Consider the following 14,266-nt stretch of genomic DNA (forward strand, 5'->3'; position numbering starts at 1 on the left):
ACTGTTTGGCAAGAAGCAATAAAGCACATCCAAGTCACATGCCTATCCAGAACTACAGCAACTGGCTTAAATTGTTTCCTGTAAAGGGTAGCAACAACAGTCATTAGATCCCAAAGAGAGAAGACAAAACAGTCCATGTCTGCCTCCCAAAATGGCACCCTATTCCCATAGGACTCTGGTCAAAAGTAGTGTACTATATACGGAATAGAGTTCTGGTCTAAAGTAGTGTATTATATAGGGAATAGAGCTCTGTTCTAAAGCAGTTTACTATATAGGGAATAGGGTTCTGGTCTAAAGTAGTGTACTAAACTCATTTTTCAGGACCCTGTCTTTCAAATATAATTCATAAAAATCCAAATAACTTCACAGATCTTCATTGTAAAGGGTTTAAACACTGTTTCCCATGCTTGTTCAATGAAGCATAAACAATTAATGAACATGCAGCTGTGGAATGGTTGTTAAGACACTAACAGCTTACAGACAGTAGGCAATTAAGGTCACAGTTATGAAAACATAGGACACTAAAGAGGCCTTTCTACTGACTCTGAAAAACACCAAAAGAAAGATGCCCAGGGTCCCTGCTCATCTGCGTGAACAAGACTTAGGCATGCTGCAAAGAGGCATGAGGACTGCAGATGTGGCCAGGGCAATAAATTGCAATGTCCGATGCTGTGAGACGCCTAAGACAGCGCTACAGGGAGACAGGACGGACAGCTGATCGTCCTCGCAGTGGCAGACCACGTGTAACAACACCTGCACAGGATCGGTACATCTGAACATCACACCTGCGGGACAGTTACACGATGAGTTACACCAGGAACGCACAATCCCTCCATCAGTGCTCCGACTGTCCGCAATAGGCTGAGAGAGGCTGGACTGAGGGCTTGTAGGCCTGTTGTAAGGCAGGTCCTCACCAGACATCACTGGCAACAACGTTGCCTATTGGCACAAACCCACCGTCTCTGGACCAGACAGGACTGGCAAAAAGTGCTCTTCACTGAGTCGCGGTTTTGTCTCACCAGGGGTGATGATCGGATTCGCATTTATCGTCGAAGGAATGAGCGTTACACCGAGGCCTGTACTCTGGAGCGGGATCGATTTGGAGGTGCAGGGTCCGTCATGGTCTGGGGCAGTGTGTCACAGCATCATCGGACTGAGCTTGTTGTCATTGCAGGCAATCTCAACGCTGTGCGTTACAGGGAAGACATCCTCCTCTCTCATGTGGTACCCTTTCTGCAGGCTCATCCTGACATGACCCTCCAACATGACAATGCCACCAGCCATACTGCTCGTTCTGTGCGTGATTTCCTGCAAGACAGGAATGTCAGTGTTCTGTCATGGCCAGCCTGGATCTCAATCACACTGAGCATGTCTGGGACCTGTTGGATCGGAGGGTGAGGGCTAGGGCCATTCCCCCCATAAATGTCCGTGAACTTGCAGGTGCCTTAGTGGAAGAGTGGGGTAACATCTCACAGCAAGAAATGGCAAATCTGGTGCAGTCCATGAGGAGGAGATGCACTGCAGTACTTTATGCAGCTGGTGGCCACACCAGATACTGACTGTTACTTTTGATTTTGACCCCCCCTATGTTCAGGGACACATTATTCCATTTCTGTTAGTCACATGTCTGTGGAACTTGTTCAGTTTATGTCTCAGTTGTTGAATCTTGTTATGTTCATACAAATATTTACACGTTAAGTTTGCTGAAAATAAACGCAGTTGACAGTGAGAGGACGTTTCTTTTTTTGCTGAGTTTATATAGAGAATAGGGTGCCATTTGGAACGCACACATAGGCAGCAACTCAGAAACTGGATTACTGCACATATTCTGACCCCTGCATGAACAGAATGAAAACCACTCTTCCCATCATCCTTCAACAGTGTGGGAAAATATCCTGCCCCCTCTGTATTAATTCCTTTAATATCTTAATGATACACACTACCCACTGATAAACAAACAGCAGCGTCCTTATCCCTTTCTCTGGAACACACACACACACACACATACGGTCTGTGCTCTTTGATTCTGCCTCATGGTCGCTTGCTTTCTCAGGATCCCAGCTCCAGTGCCCTGGCCCCCTGGAGGACCCCACCTCGGCTGTCCCCATTGTTCGTCTGTCTGGAATGCTGCTCCTGGCTGAAGGGGCCTGATAGAGGGATAACCTCCCCCCTCAAAGTAGCATCAGACTCTTTTGAAGGGGCCCTACACGGTGAAGGATTACCCCCCCCACACACACAGACTCTCACACAGGCTCTCACAGACAGACTTATACACACTCTTGACAATGACGAAGCTTGAGAAAATCTTGACAACATCCAGACCAGATAGAGAGGTGGAAGATGAGGGGAATAGGGGGTACAGAGAGGCTGTAGGGTGGGTGAGGTGTGAGGGACAGAAGTGACGTGAAGGATGACAGAGACGGGGTTTAAAGTTAAAGGGCCTAGTGTGGAATAGATCAGAGGTCGGGACTGGGAATGAGTGGGAGGTAGAGTGAGGGGTGGGGAAGGAAGGAGACATAGGTGGTGGGAGGTAGTATTTAGGGGTATGAGATAGATAGGCATGGGGTTAGGCATGGGGTTAGTAAGTGTTTGGGGGATGTTTCAGATACATCAGGCAGTTGTTTTAGGATGGGTGCAAGTGTCTGTCCTGCTCAGTGTGTATCAGCGGCCTCCCGGGTGGTGCAGTGGTCTAAGGCACTGCATCGCAGTGCTAGCTGTGCCACCAGAGATTCTGGGTTAGAGCCCAGACTCTGTCGCAGCCGGCCGCAACCGGGAGGTCCATGGGGCGACGCACAATTGGCCCAGAGTGTTTCCTCCGACACATTGGTGCGGCTGGCTTCCAGGTTGGATGTGCGTTGTGTCAAGAAGCAGTGTGGCTTGGTTGGGTTGTGTTTCGGAGGACGAATGGGTCTCGACCTTCGCCTCTCCTGAGTCCGTATGGGAGTTGCTGCGATGAGACAAGACTGTAACTACCTCCAATTGGATACCACGAAATTGGGGAGAAAAAAGGGGTAAAAAAAATATAAAATAAAGTGTGTATCAGCTGCTGAAGATCCCCCATGCAGCCCCTAATGGGATTAGAGGGAGACTGAGTTTGAGGGGCGGTGGGCCAACATTGCTGCTGCAGCCCTGCTGTCACTGTCAGATTGCAGACTGCAGCCAGATTACCCCAAGTGTTCTGCAGCAGTGCAGCTTGGTTGGTCGGGGACAGAGCCTGGGCCCTTAAATCACCTGCCACCGCTTGGGCGTGGGACGCTAGCTACTGTGGGGGGCCCAGCCTCCAGAGAGTACATCTGTGGTTACTCTGCAGTGCCTGAAGAGGTGATGAGAGAAGGGAGGGAGGGAGGGATAGATAGACAGAAACTGGAAATAAAGTGGGTTAGGTGACATATAGAGAGGGAGAGGGGGTGAGAGAGTGGGGTGAGAGAGGGCGGGCGAGAAAAAGACAGGGTGGGAGAGGGGAATGTTGCAATACAAAAGAGAGCAGGATAGGGAGATGAGGGACACAGTGTAGAGAGAGAGAGAGAGAGAGTCACCTGGTGCTCTGGTCTAGTGTGTCCTGAATGGGAGGAGAATAGTGCTGACAGGACAACTGTCTGCCGTTGCTCTACTGCAGCAGTATCCATCCACCAGCGCACCTCTGCATGCAGAGATCACAAACCACCCCCGTCCCCCTCCCTTCATCCATCCCCAGTCCCCACTAGGAAACCACTCAACACTAGGGGTGCATCGTTAATGGCACTTTACTCTCTATTTAGGCTCATAGGGCTCTGGACAAAGGTTGTGCACTATATAGGGAATAGGATGCCATTTGGGATGCAGCCTGGAACAGCGGGCATTTATAAGTCATATTCTCCAAGAATCAATGGCTATATAATTACTTTCAAAGTCCAAAATGGATGTACCAATCGAGATTACCCCTTTAACTCTATGGTGGTCACTTCATCACTGAAAACTTGAGATGGGACTTCCTTGCAAGCAATAACAAAAGGTCTACGAATATGTTTACTTTACAGGATGTCTGCAAATAGTAGCTAACTAATTGTGAACAGTATAATTTGCAGTGGCTGGTGCCAGCCATATCTTTATCCGCGGCAGACAAATAATACCTTAAACAGAGCCACAATCGATAGCAGTGTGTTTTATATTGATTTAATTGTCCTAAGTAAGAGCCTGCTCCTGTTGTGCTGACAGGGTGGAAGCACAACGAGGCTAAAGTTTGGTCAGCAGATGACGCTTTGATACAAATATGTGCACCGGACACAGATCACCTCGTCAGATGCCTGTGACAAGATGGTTGATCAAAACATGTTCGCCTAGCAACAGGGAAGCATGAGTGTGATGTCATCTGCATCAATTCTCACATCGGAGGCGTGAATGCGTTGCCATGCTCATACAAAGCCTACAGCGGTCCCTAAAGGAGCCATCATCTGCATGGATTGACCCTCTCAGTAGCAAGTGGACTGATTATGACGGGTGACTGGGGTTGATTATGACGGGTGACTGGGGTTGATTATGACGGGTGACTGGGGTTGATTATGACGGGTGACTGGGGTAGATTATGACGGGTGACTGGGGTTGATTATGACGGGTGACTGGGGTTGATTATGACGGGTGACTGGGGTTGATTATGACGGGTGACTGGGGTTGATTATGACGGGTGACTGGGGTTGATTATGACGGGTGACTGGGGTTGATTATGACGGGTGACTGGGGTTGATTATGACGGGTGACTGGGGTTGATTATGACGGGTGACTGGGGTTGATTATGACGTGTGACTGGGGTTGATTATGACGGGTGACTGGGGTTGATTATGACGGGTGACTGGGTTGATTATGACGGGTGACTGGGGTTGATTATGACGGGTGACTGGGGTTGATTATGACGGGTGACTGGGGTTGATTATGACGGTGACTGGGGTTGATTATGACGGGTGACTGGGGTTGATTATGACGGGTGACTGGGGTTGATTATGACGGGTGACTGGGGTTGATTATGACGGGTGACTGGGGTTGATTATGACGGGTGACTGGGGTTGATTATGACGGGTGACTGGGGTTGATTATGACGGGTGACTGGGGTTGATTATGACGGGTGACTGGGGTTGATTATGACGGGTGACTGGGGTTGATTATGACGGGTGACTGGGGTTGATTATGACGGGTGACTGGGGTTGATTATGACGGGTGACTGGGGTTACGTCTCAAATGGTACCCTATTCCCTATATAGTGTAGGGTACCAAAGGGACGCATAATGGGAATAAGCCTGTGTATGTGTGATCAAACCAAGCTCAAGCCTGCTGTTCAATTGCCTCAAAATGAGGAGGGGCACTCATACACAATTAAATACATGTCTCTGTCCTCCATTGGTTTTGTCTGAAGAAAGCCTACTACAGTCATTTGAAGTCGGGCCAGCATGCTAACCTTATTACAGCTATGCTATGCAATGTATCTATACATAGGCTCCGTCTTCCCATGAACTCTGACCACACTGGACAGTTATGTGCATCGCTCCATGCTTAAATAGAAATCCACTTAGTTCCACTGAGGGGCAACATATGATACAGCAGCACAGTCCTACAGTTCTCTCTCATATGGACAGCAACATTATCATTGCGGAGTTGTCAATGTTCCAAAATCATTGCCCCATCACTCCCATTGATTTGTAGCTAGTGGTGGCTGAAGTTAGCTGAAGTTTGAAATGGCTGTTTAGAGAAAACAGAGCTATGGATTATATGGATGTGCATATTTCCCTTTCGAGACGATTCGATACGTATCTAGATGGACTCCGATATGATACAGGAACGACATGTTTAATTTGAAACGATTCAGTGTGATGAGAGATCGTTTGTGTGTGGTGTATAAATGATGGATGTCTATGGTGTATGTACTATGTAGGCACCTGAGCAGAGCCATAAAGGAGACTAGGAATCTACCACCCCACTACCAGATTATAGGGGGCAATGTAGACCGTTTTTTGTCCCCCTATTTTGGTTCTGAAATCACCATCACCCACTAATGAACTTGTCATTTTTGCAGATTAAGTGTTTGAGCTAGTAATGTATCAATATTTACTGTTTATAAATTAGCTATGACATAGCCAATGAAAATATAGCACATCTTTGGATTTCACCCACAATTCAAAATCAAATGGTTTTGACCTTTTGGAAGTTTTTATGGCGTGATCTTCTCTTCTCCTCTTCGGCCATGCAGTGCGCCTCGCACATGTCATTGCTGTCCTCGTTATGAAATGATCAACTTTATCCTGTATATCTAAGAAAGTTACCATATACACTGCATTCGGAAAGTGTTCAGACCCCTTGACCTTTTCCACAGTTTGTTACGTTACAGCCTTATTCTAAAATTGATAAAATATTTTTTCCCCCTCATTAATATATACACTGCTCAAAAAAATAAAGGGAACACTTAAACAACACAATGTAACTCCAAGTCAATCACACTTCTGTGAAATCAAACTGTCCACTTAGGAAGCAACACTGATTGACAATAAATTTCACATGCTGTTGTGCAAATGGAATAGACAACAGGTTGAAATTATAGGCAATTAGCAAGACACCCCCAATGAAGGAGTGGTTCTGCAGGTGGGGACCACAGACCACTTCTCAGTTCCTATGCTTCCTGGCTGATGTTTTGGTCACTTTTGAATGCTGGCGGTGCTTTCACTCTAGTGGTAGCATGAGACGGAGTCTACAACCCACACAAGTGGCTCAGGTAGTGCAGCTCATCCAGGATGGCACATAAATGTGAGCTGTGGCAAGAAGGTTTGCTGTGTCTGTCAGCGTAGTGTCCAGAGCATGGAGGCGCTACCAGGAGACAGGCCAGTACATCAGGAGACGTGGTGGAGGCCGTAGGAGGGCAACAACCCAGCAGCAGGACCGCTACCTCCGCCTTTGTGCAAGGAGGAGTCGGAGAAGCACTGCCAGAGCCCTACAAAATGACCTCCAGCAGGCCACAAATGTGCATGTGTCTGCTCAAACGGTCAGAAACAGACTCCATGAGGGTGGTATGAGGGCCCGACGTCCACAGGTGGGGGTTGTGCTTACAGCCCAACACCGTGCAGGACGTTTGGCATTTGCCAGAGAACACCAAGATTGGCAAATTCGCCACTGGCGCCCTGTGCTCTTCACATATGAAAGCAGGTTCACACTGAGCACGTGACAGATGTGACAGAGTCTGGAGACGCCGTGGAGAACGTTCTGCTGCCTGCAACATCCTCCAGCATGACCGGTTTGGCGGTGGGTCAGTCATGGTGTGGGGTGGCATTTCTTTGGGGGGCCGCACAGCCCTCCATGTGCTCGACAGAGGTAGCCTGACTGCCATTAGGTACCGAGATGAGACCCTCAGACCCCTTGTGAGACCATATGCTGGTGCGGTTGGCCCTGGGTTCCTCCTAATGCAAGACAATGCTAGACCTCATGTGGCTGGAGTGTGTCAGCAGTTTCTGCAAGAGGAAGACATTGATGCTATGGACTGGCCGCCTGTTCCCCAGACCTGAATCCAATTGAGCACATCTGGGACATCATGTCTCGCTCCATCCACCAACGCCACGTTGCACCAGAGACTGTCCAGGAGTTGGCAGATGCTTTAGTCCAGGTCTGGGAGGAGATCCCTCAGGAGACCATCCTCCACCTCATCAGGAGCATGCCCAGGCATTGTAGGGAGGTCATACAGGCACATGGAGGCCACACACTACTGAGCCTCATTTTGACTTGTTTTAAGGACATTACATCAAAGTTGGATCAGCCTGTAGTGTAGTTTTCCACTTTAATTTTGAGTGTGACTCAAATCCAGACCTCCATGGGTTGATAAATTGGATTTCCATTGATTATTTTTGTGTGATTTTGTTGTCAGCACATTCAACTATGTAAAGAAAAAAGTATTTTATAAGATTATTTCTTTCATTCAGATCTAGGATGTGTTGTTTAAGTGTTCCCTTTATTTTTTTGAGCAGTATATATACACAATACCCATAATGACAAAGAGAAAACAGGTTTTTAGAAATGTTTGCAAATGTATTAAAAATAAAAAAACAGAATCACCTTATTTACATAAGTATTCAGACCCTTTGCTATGAGGCTCAAAAATGAGCTCAGGTGCATCCTGTTTCCATTGACACATTAGATGTGTCTACAACTTGATTGGAGTCCACCTGTGGTAAATTCAATTGACTAGACATGAATTGGAAAGGCACACACCTGTCTATATAAGGTCCCACAGTTGACAGTGCATGTCAGAGCAAAAACCAAGCCATGATGTCGAAGGAATTGTCCATAGAGCTCCAAGACAGGATTGTGTCGAGGCACAGATCTGGGGAAGGGTACCAAAATATTTCTGCAGCATTGAAGGTCCCCAAGAACACAGTGGCCATCATTCTTAAATGGAAGAAGTTTGGAACCACCAAGACTCTTCCTAGAGGTGAACGTTCGGCCAAACCGGGAAATCGGGGGAGAAGGGCCTTGCTCAGGGAGGTGACCAAGAACCCGATGGTCACTCTGACAGAGCTCCAGAGTTCCTCTGTGGAGATAGGAGAACCTTCCAGAAGGAGAACCTTCTCTGCAGCACTCCACCAGTCAGGCTTTTATGGTAGAGTGGTCAGACGGAAGCCACTCCTCAGTCAAAGTGACATGACAGCCCACTTGGAGTTTGCCAAAAGACACCTAAAGGACTCTCAGGCTATGAGAAACAAAATTCTCTGGTCTGATGAAACCAAGATTGAACTCTTTGGCCTGAATACCAAGCGTCACGTCTGGAGGAAACCTGGCACCATCCCTACGGTGAAGCATGGTGGTTGCAGCATCATGCTGTGGGAGACTAGTCAGGATCGAGGGAAAGATGAACAGAGAGATCCTTGATGAAAATCTGCTCCAGTGCTCAGGACCTCAGACTGGGGCAAAGGTTCACCTTCCAACAGGACAATGACCCTAAGCACACAGCCAAGACAATAGAGCAGTGGCTTTGGGACAAGTCTCTGAATGTCCTTGAGTGGCCCCACCAGAGCCCAGACTTGAATCTGATTGTATATCTCTGGAGAGACCTGAAAATAGCTGTGCAGCGACACTCCCCATGCAACCTGACAGAGCTTGAGAGGATCTGCAGAGAAGAATGGGAGAAACTCAAACAATTTTTTTTACCTTTATTTAACTAGGCAAGTCAGTTAAGAACCCAATTCTTATTTACAATGACAGCCTACCAGGGAATAGTGGGTTAACTGCCTTGTTCAGGGGCAGAACGTCAGAACTTTACCTTGTCGGCTCGGGGATTCGATCCAGCAACTTTTCGGTTACTGGCCCAACGCTCTAACCACTAGGCTACCTGCCGGACCAGGTGTGCCAAATACAGGTGTACGAAGCTTGTAGCGTCATACCCAAGAAGACTTTAGGCTGTAATCGCTGCCAAAGGTGCTTCAACAAAGTACTGAGTAAAGGGTCTGAATACTTATGTAAATGTGATATTTCAGTTTTTTTTATGATTAATTTGCACACAAAAAAAACTGTTTTTGCTTTGTCACGGTGTATTGTGTGTAAATTGATGAGGGGAAAAAACTATTTAATTCATTTTAGAATAAGGCTGTAAGTAACACAATTTGGAAAAAGTCAAGGGGTCTGAATATTATTGAAATTTTTTAATGCATTGATTGTTTAAAGCAAAACTACCAAAACTATTGCTGATGGTGAACCTGAACAATCAAAATAAAATCTATTTTATGCCCCGTTCAGCAGGTATAACCAGATGAGAGTTGTGTCTCCGGTAGATTACTTTTATTCCGGTTAAACACCACTTTAAACAGTACATAGATAACAATAACCTACAAAATTACATAGGTTAAACTAATAAAGCCTAACATCACGCAAGCCATTTTAGCATTTGAATGCTGAAAGTGCCGCATGTGAATCACTACATCCCTAATGGATTACAGTTTCTCCTGTATATGAGAGATAGACTACTTTCAGGGTTAGGAAGTTGTCAAATCCTGAACTTCCCCTTTAAATGGCCTTGAAATCATTGGTATGTTTGCAGTAAAATTGTTAGTGTTATGCGGGATCCTTGGGACGTCCCTACCCTAAACCATGACCCTAACCCCTACCCCAGTGTTTCCCAAACTCGGTGCTCGGGTCCCCATGGGGTGCACGTTTTAGTTTTTGCCCTAATACTACACAGCTGATTCAAATGATCAAAGCTTGATGATTAGTTGATTATTTTAATCAGCTGTATAGTGCGAGTTTGGGAAACCCTGTCTTACCCGAACCATAACCTTAACCATTTTAAATTTCAACTTCAAATGGGGTAGGGACGCCCCAAGGATTCTAGATGGCAAGGACTGCAGCAAAACCATCAAAACATCCCAGACACTATACACCTCCTAGACCAGTAGAACTCAGAACGAGGTCAAAGGTTAGGACATTGAATCCTTGCACCATCTCAATGGCCAAATGTCCACCAAAACAAGCACACAGGAATCCACTTCCTGTCATAGCATATTGATTTGAACCTAGTTATTTAACCTAGATACTAGCCTAGGTGTTGAGCAAGTTATCAGCTGTGTAGGGAGAGAGCGCAGACAGAGTGCAGGTCAGCATAATATAGTCAATATTGAAACTAAAACCATGACGTTAGGAAGGTTGCATTCAAGCTGATAAATTCTGCTCCTAACCATCACTATCTCAAATGACATGAAGATTATGGTTCTCTTGATGCTTCTTGATGCTGTTTGTGTCTTGTAAAACTGTGTGACGTCACATGCTTTTTCGGCCTCGTTTCAAGACAAGACTTTTTATCTCCAAACCGTTTCTCATGACATGCACACAACAGCACTCACCTTCTGTAGGCTGGTCGGGTTGAGCTGATTTTTGTCAATGATCTTAATTGCAACCTGAAACGTCGAGAGACAAATCATTACGATCAGTGATATCAAAACAGTGACATATGAAAGGGCATTTTAATAGATCCCAAAGCTCAAACTCTAAAACAAACCAACAAGCTATAAGGCCCCATAAGTGGCTTAACAGCGTGGTTTGTCTCGGTCAAAGTGTGAGTGAGACTAGGACTGTAAATGTATATGGTTCACTACACACTGCACTCCACATGATCCCATTCCATGTCATTAGGTTTAACTTTTAACAACCCTGTGGAATTATGCACCTAAAAATGTGGGCTTTATGGGCTAGCGTTACATTGTGTTTACAACTACACAGGCCTTAAAAGTCATGACAGACTAGAAGAACAAACCCAGTCTTGTTCTTTCCAAAAGTTTCTCTAAAACTACAACTACCATCCATCCCTCCAACATGTTCCATGCTCTCACCACAACCAACCTGTCAAATGGCCTATTACAAACCTCATTGGCCATGTGCACTATTCCTACCAGCCTAACCCCATTCTTCAGTCAAGTACCCACTTCTCTACCCCAGCCTCACCCCTCAGTCTAGCCCATCCACACCCCCAGCCCAGTCCAGTCTCACCTCTTTGCCCGTCAAGATGTGCCTAGCCAGCTTGACCTTGGCGAAGTTGCCCTTGCCGATGGTCTTGAGAAGACGGTAGTTGCCGATGTGCGGCTGCTCGTCCGAACACGAGGCGATAGAGTTCCGGCATCGTGCTCCGAGTGATCTGCTCGACCAACCAGTGCTCTTCTCCGAGCGGCTCGTCGAGAGAGAGGTATGCTGGGAAAAGAGAAATGGGTCATAAACAAAATGCAAAATCATCTAGCTGCATCGCATCTTGACATCAATGGTGTGAAATCACATTCTCTGCCAATAGATGATTCTAGAACACATACAAGCAATTTAAGCAGACATCAGCTTAGAAATTCGGGTGAACTAGAACCACCAAATGTCTACACGTCTGAAACTACCAAAGCCAACATTTATAGAGGGCTTTGTGGAATGGAATTGTTAATGTCGAGTGTTGAGTGGCCATGAGTAATTCATCAAGGTCTGTTGTGAAAAACCTGTTAATGCTATTAGAGAAAGCTATTGGGCTGACAGTAAATACTGAGCAGTGCCAAGCTAGCTAACAGGCTAACACATTAACACGTATGGGTTAGCAGTGGCTCATGAGGCCTATGGAAGCCAAGGAAGGCAGCTAATCTCATTCCACCCCACATTGCTGGCATTCTTCACATGCATGCTCCTCTGAGGTCATAGAATAGAGACGGGTGGCATGGTGCAACTCAGCATCTCATAATCAATCTGCTCTGGAATGTCCGACACCACACTGTAGCGTACGGCGAGCTGCGTTCGCACGCTAAAGCGACATGGCGGCTCAACATTCCTCCTACACGGTGCCCTGGATCGATGGGTTACCCATCGCAGCATGTTCCAAGTCAACAAAGCATAAACGGAGAGTTTGGATAACACAATCTATGACAGCATTTGGTTGAATCATTTCAAATCCCTAACGACGTTTAGAGAATAGTTTGGATAAGAGTCACAGCATGGTGTTCCTGAAGCAACAGTGTCATTTCAGAGAGATTACACTTCCCAACGTAGTATCAATAATGACCTTATGATACAGTGCCAATGCAGGAGAATTAAGAAAAAGAGAGGGAGGAGGGAAGGGAAAAGTGGAGGGACGAGGTAAAACTATTTTTAATCAACTGAATAATTTAGGCGAGGTGTGGTGAGGGAAGGGAAATGTGGGGCCCCTAATGGAATAGGGCAGGAGAGATGATGGTTTCAAAGATATGGCCTTTTTCCTTTCCTAGTGACTTTACCTTGACCTTATTTGAAAAGATCACAGTGTTCAATGTAAAGAGGGGAGGAAAAGTCGCTGAGGAAAGAGGATAGCGTTTGAATGAATCAAACCATCGTCACCACTCCGATGTCACTAAACTGAAATATAAAGCATGAATGAAGTAACATTTTAAGGATTTATTTATCCATATTTATTGAGGAACTCACTACAATGAAGATAATTATGATTTTGTGGTATTTAAATCGTGTTAAGCCAACACTTCAGAGAACGTCCCAAAATTAGTTTCAACTGTCAAACCATGTCATTATATTTAGGCGGATTTATGACAACATTAATCAACAACACTGCTTCTACATCCTTGGCTAAAGAAGGTAGGTAAGGACTGATAGAGCGTCCTTCCCTTGTTCAATACATTTGAAAGCGGTTTTCCTCAAATTACTATTCGAATGCACCCAGAGAGATAGACGATGAGATTGAAAAGACAGATGCAGGCTGGGTGAGGCCCACGACCTCATCAGTAGCCCTAAGCACCAGTTCCCAGCTTCAGACCACAGCCATGTGTAGGCTAGCACAGGGAAGGCATAGTGTATAATAAAGCATAGTGTATAACCTTCCGACAGAATAGTGCACCCTAACTCCCAGGAAAGATCCCGCTGCCTGACTGAGACAGTCTTTCTTTAAAACACACACGCAGAGACACCAACACACGCACACACACACACATACGTACACACGGTATACTATCATAAATGTGCAATGCACACGCAAGCGCATAAGCCTTAACCCCAGATCAGCACATCAGGTGAAACAGAGCATTTGGTGCTGCATCAGACTACTCTTGGCAGAGCCCTTTCATCCCCTCCCCATCTTTCTCCCACCCTCCCCCGCCCTGCCGCAGTCCGGTTTATCACTCCTCTCATCCACCTGTTCCCATGTCGTGTCCCTCGCTCGTTCGCTCCCACAGGAAAGAGGAGAGCTCCTATTGGGCATTGCCTCCGAACGAGCCCCTATATCCCGCCTGCATCCCCATCTTACTGGGTGTGACAAGCCATCAGTTAGCCCCTCCCCCTCCCCCAAAACAAATCAATTAGTCTCCCACTCCTCTCCTCACCCGACCCCGATCCCCTTGTGTCTAGTGTTGCTATCTTTCTCTCATTTTCAGCCAACCTCACAATCTGGGTTCTCTTCTCTTCCCACCCCTTTCCATTTGACCCTTTCAAGGAGAGCCCATCGATTCTCTCTCTCCGTCCGATTGCCACGTCAATGTATTCAGATAGTGGGATGAAGTCTGAGGGCAGAGGGCTGGGTACGAGATGGAGTCGCTGATACATACATAGACAGACTGGGGGGCAAGACTAGAGAGACATGAATGTGTGTTGTAGCAGTTCAACAGAGCAGGGTCACAGACAGGTCTTGGAGTTGAAACTGAACACCACAACAATAAAAACGTGATCAAGAAAAAACAAGTGACTATATGCATGTGATTTTGACTTGTTTGTTGCAACAACAATGTTCTGTGTGGGCCATGAGAACCCTGGAGGGTGAAAGCCAGAA

The 14,266-nt window shown here is 46.4% G+C and overlaps 1 protein-coding gene across 3 annotated transcripts in view; it reads right to left on the reverse strand.

Annotated features, from left to right (window-relative positions):
- LOC115206138 (MAP/microtubule affinity-regulating kinase 4) overlaps positions 1–14,266 on the reverse strand; it is a 60,605-nt gene that overhangs the window by 30,960 nt on the left and 15,379 nt on the right. For all 3 annotated transcript variants that reach the window (XM_029772767.1, XM_029772768.1, XM_029772769.1), the window contains exons 2-3: positions 11,482–11,679; positions 10,839–10,892 (exon numbers count right to left, since the gene is read on the reverse strand). In XM_029772767.1, coding sequence (XP_029628627.1) covers positions 10,839–10,892; positions 11,482–11,679 — 252 coding nt within the window. The remainder of the gene's footprint in view (positions 1–10,838; positions 10,893–11,481; positions 11,680–14,266) is intronic.

The sequence above is a fragment of the Salmo trutta genome, chromosome 13 (genome assembly GCF_901001165.1).
Source record: "Salmo trutta chromosome 13, fSalTru1.1, whole genome shotgun sequence".
Classification (NCBI taxonomy): Eukaryota; Metazoa; Chordata; class Actinopteri; order Salmoniformes; family Salmonidae; genus Salmo; species Salmo trutta.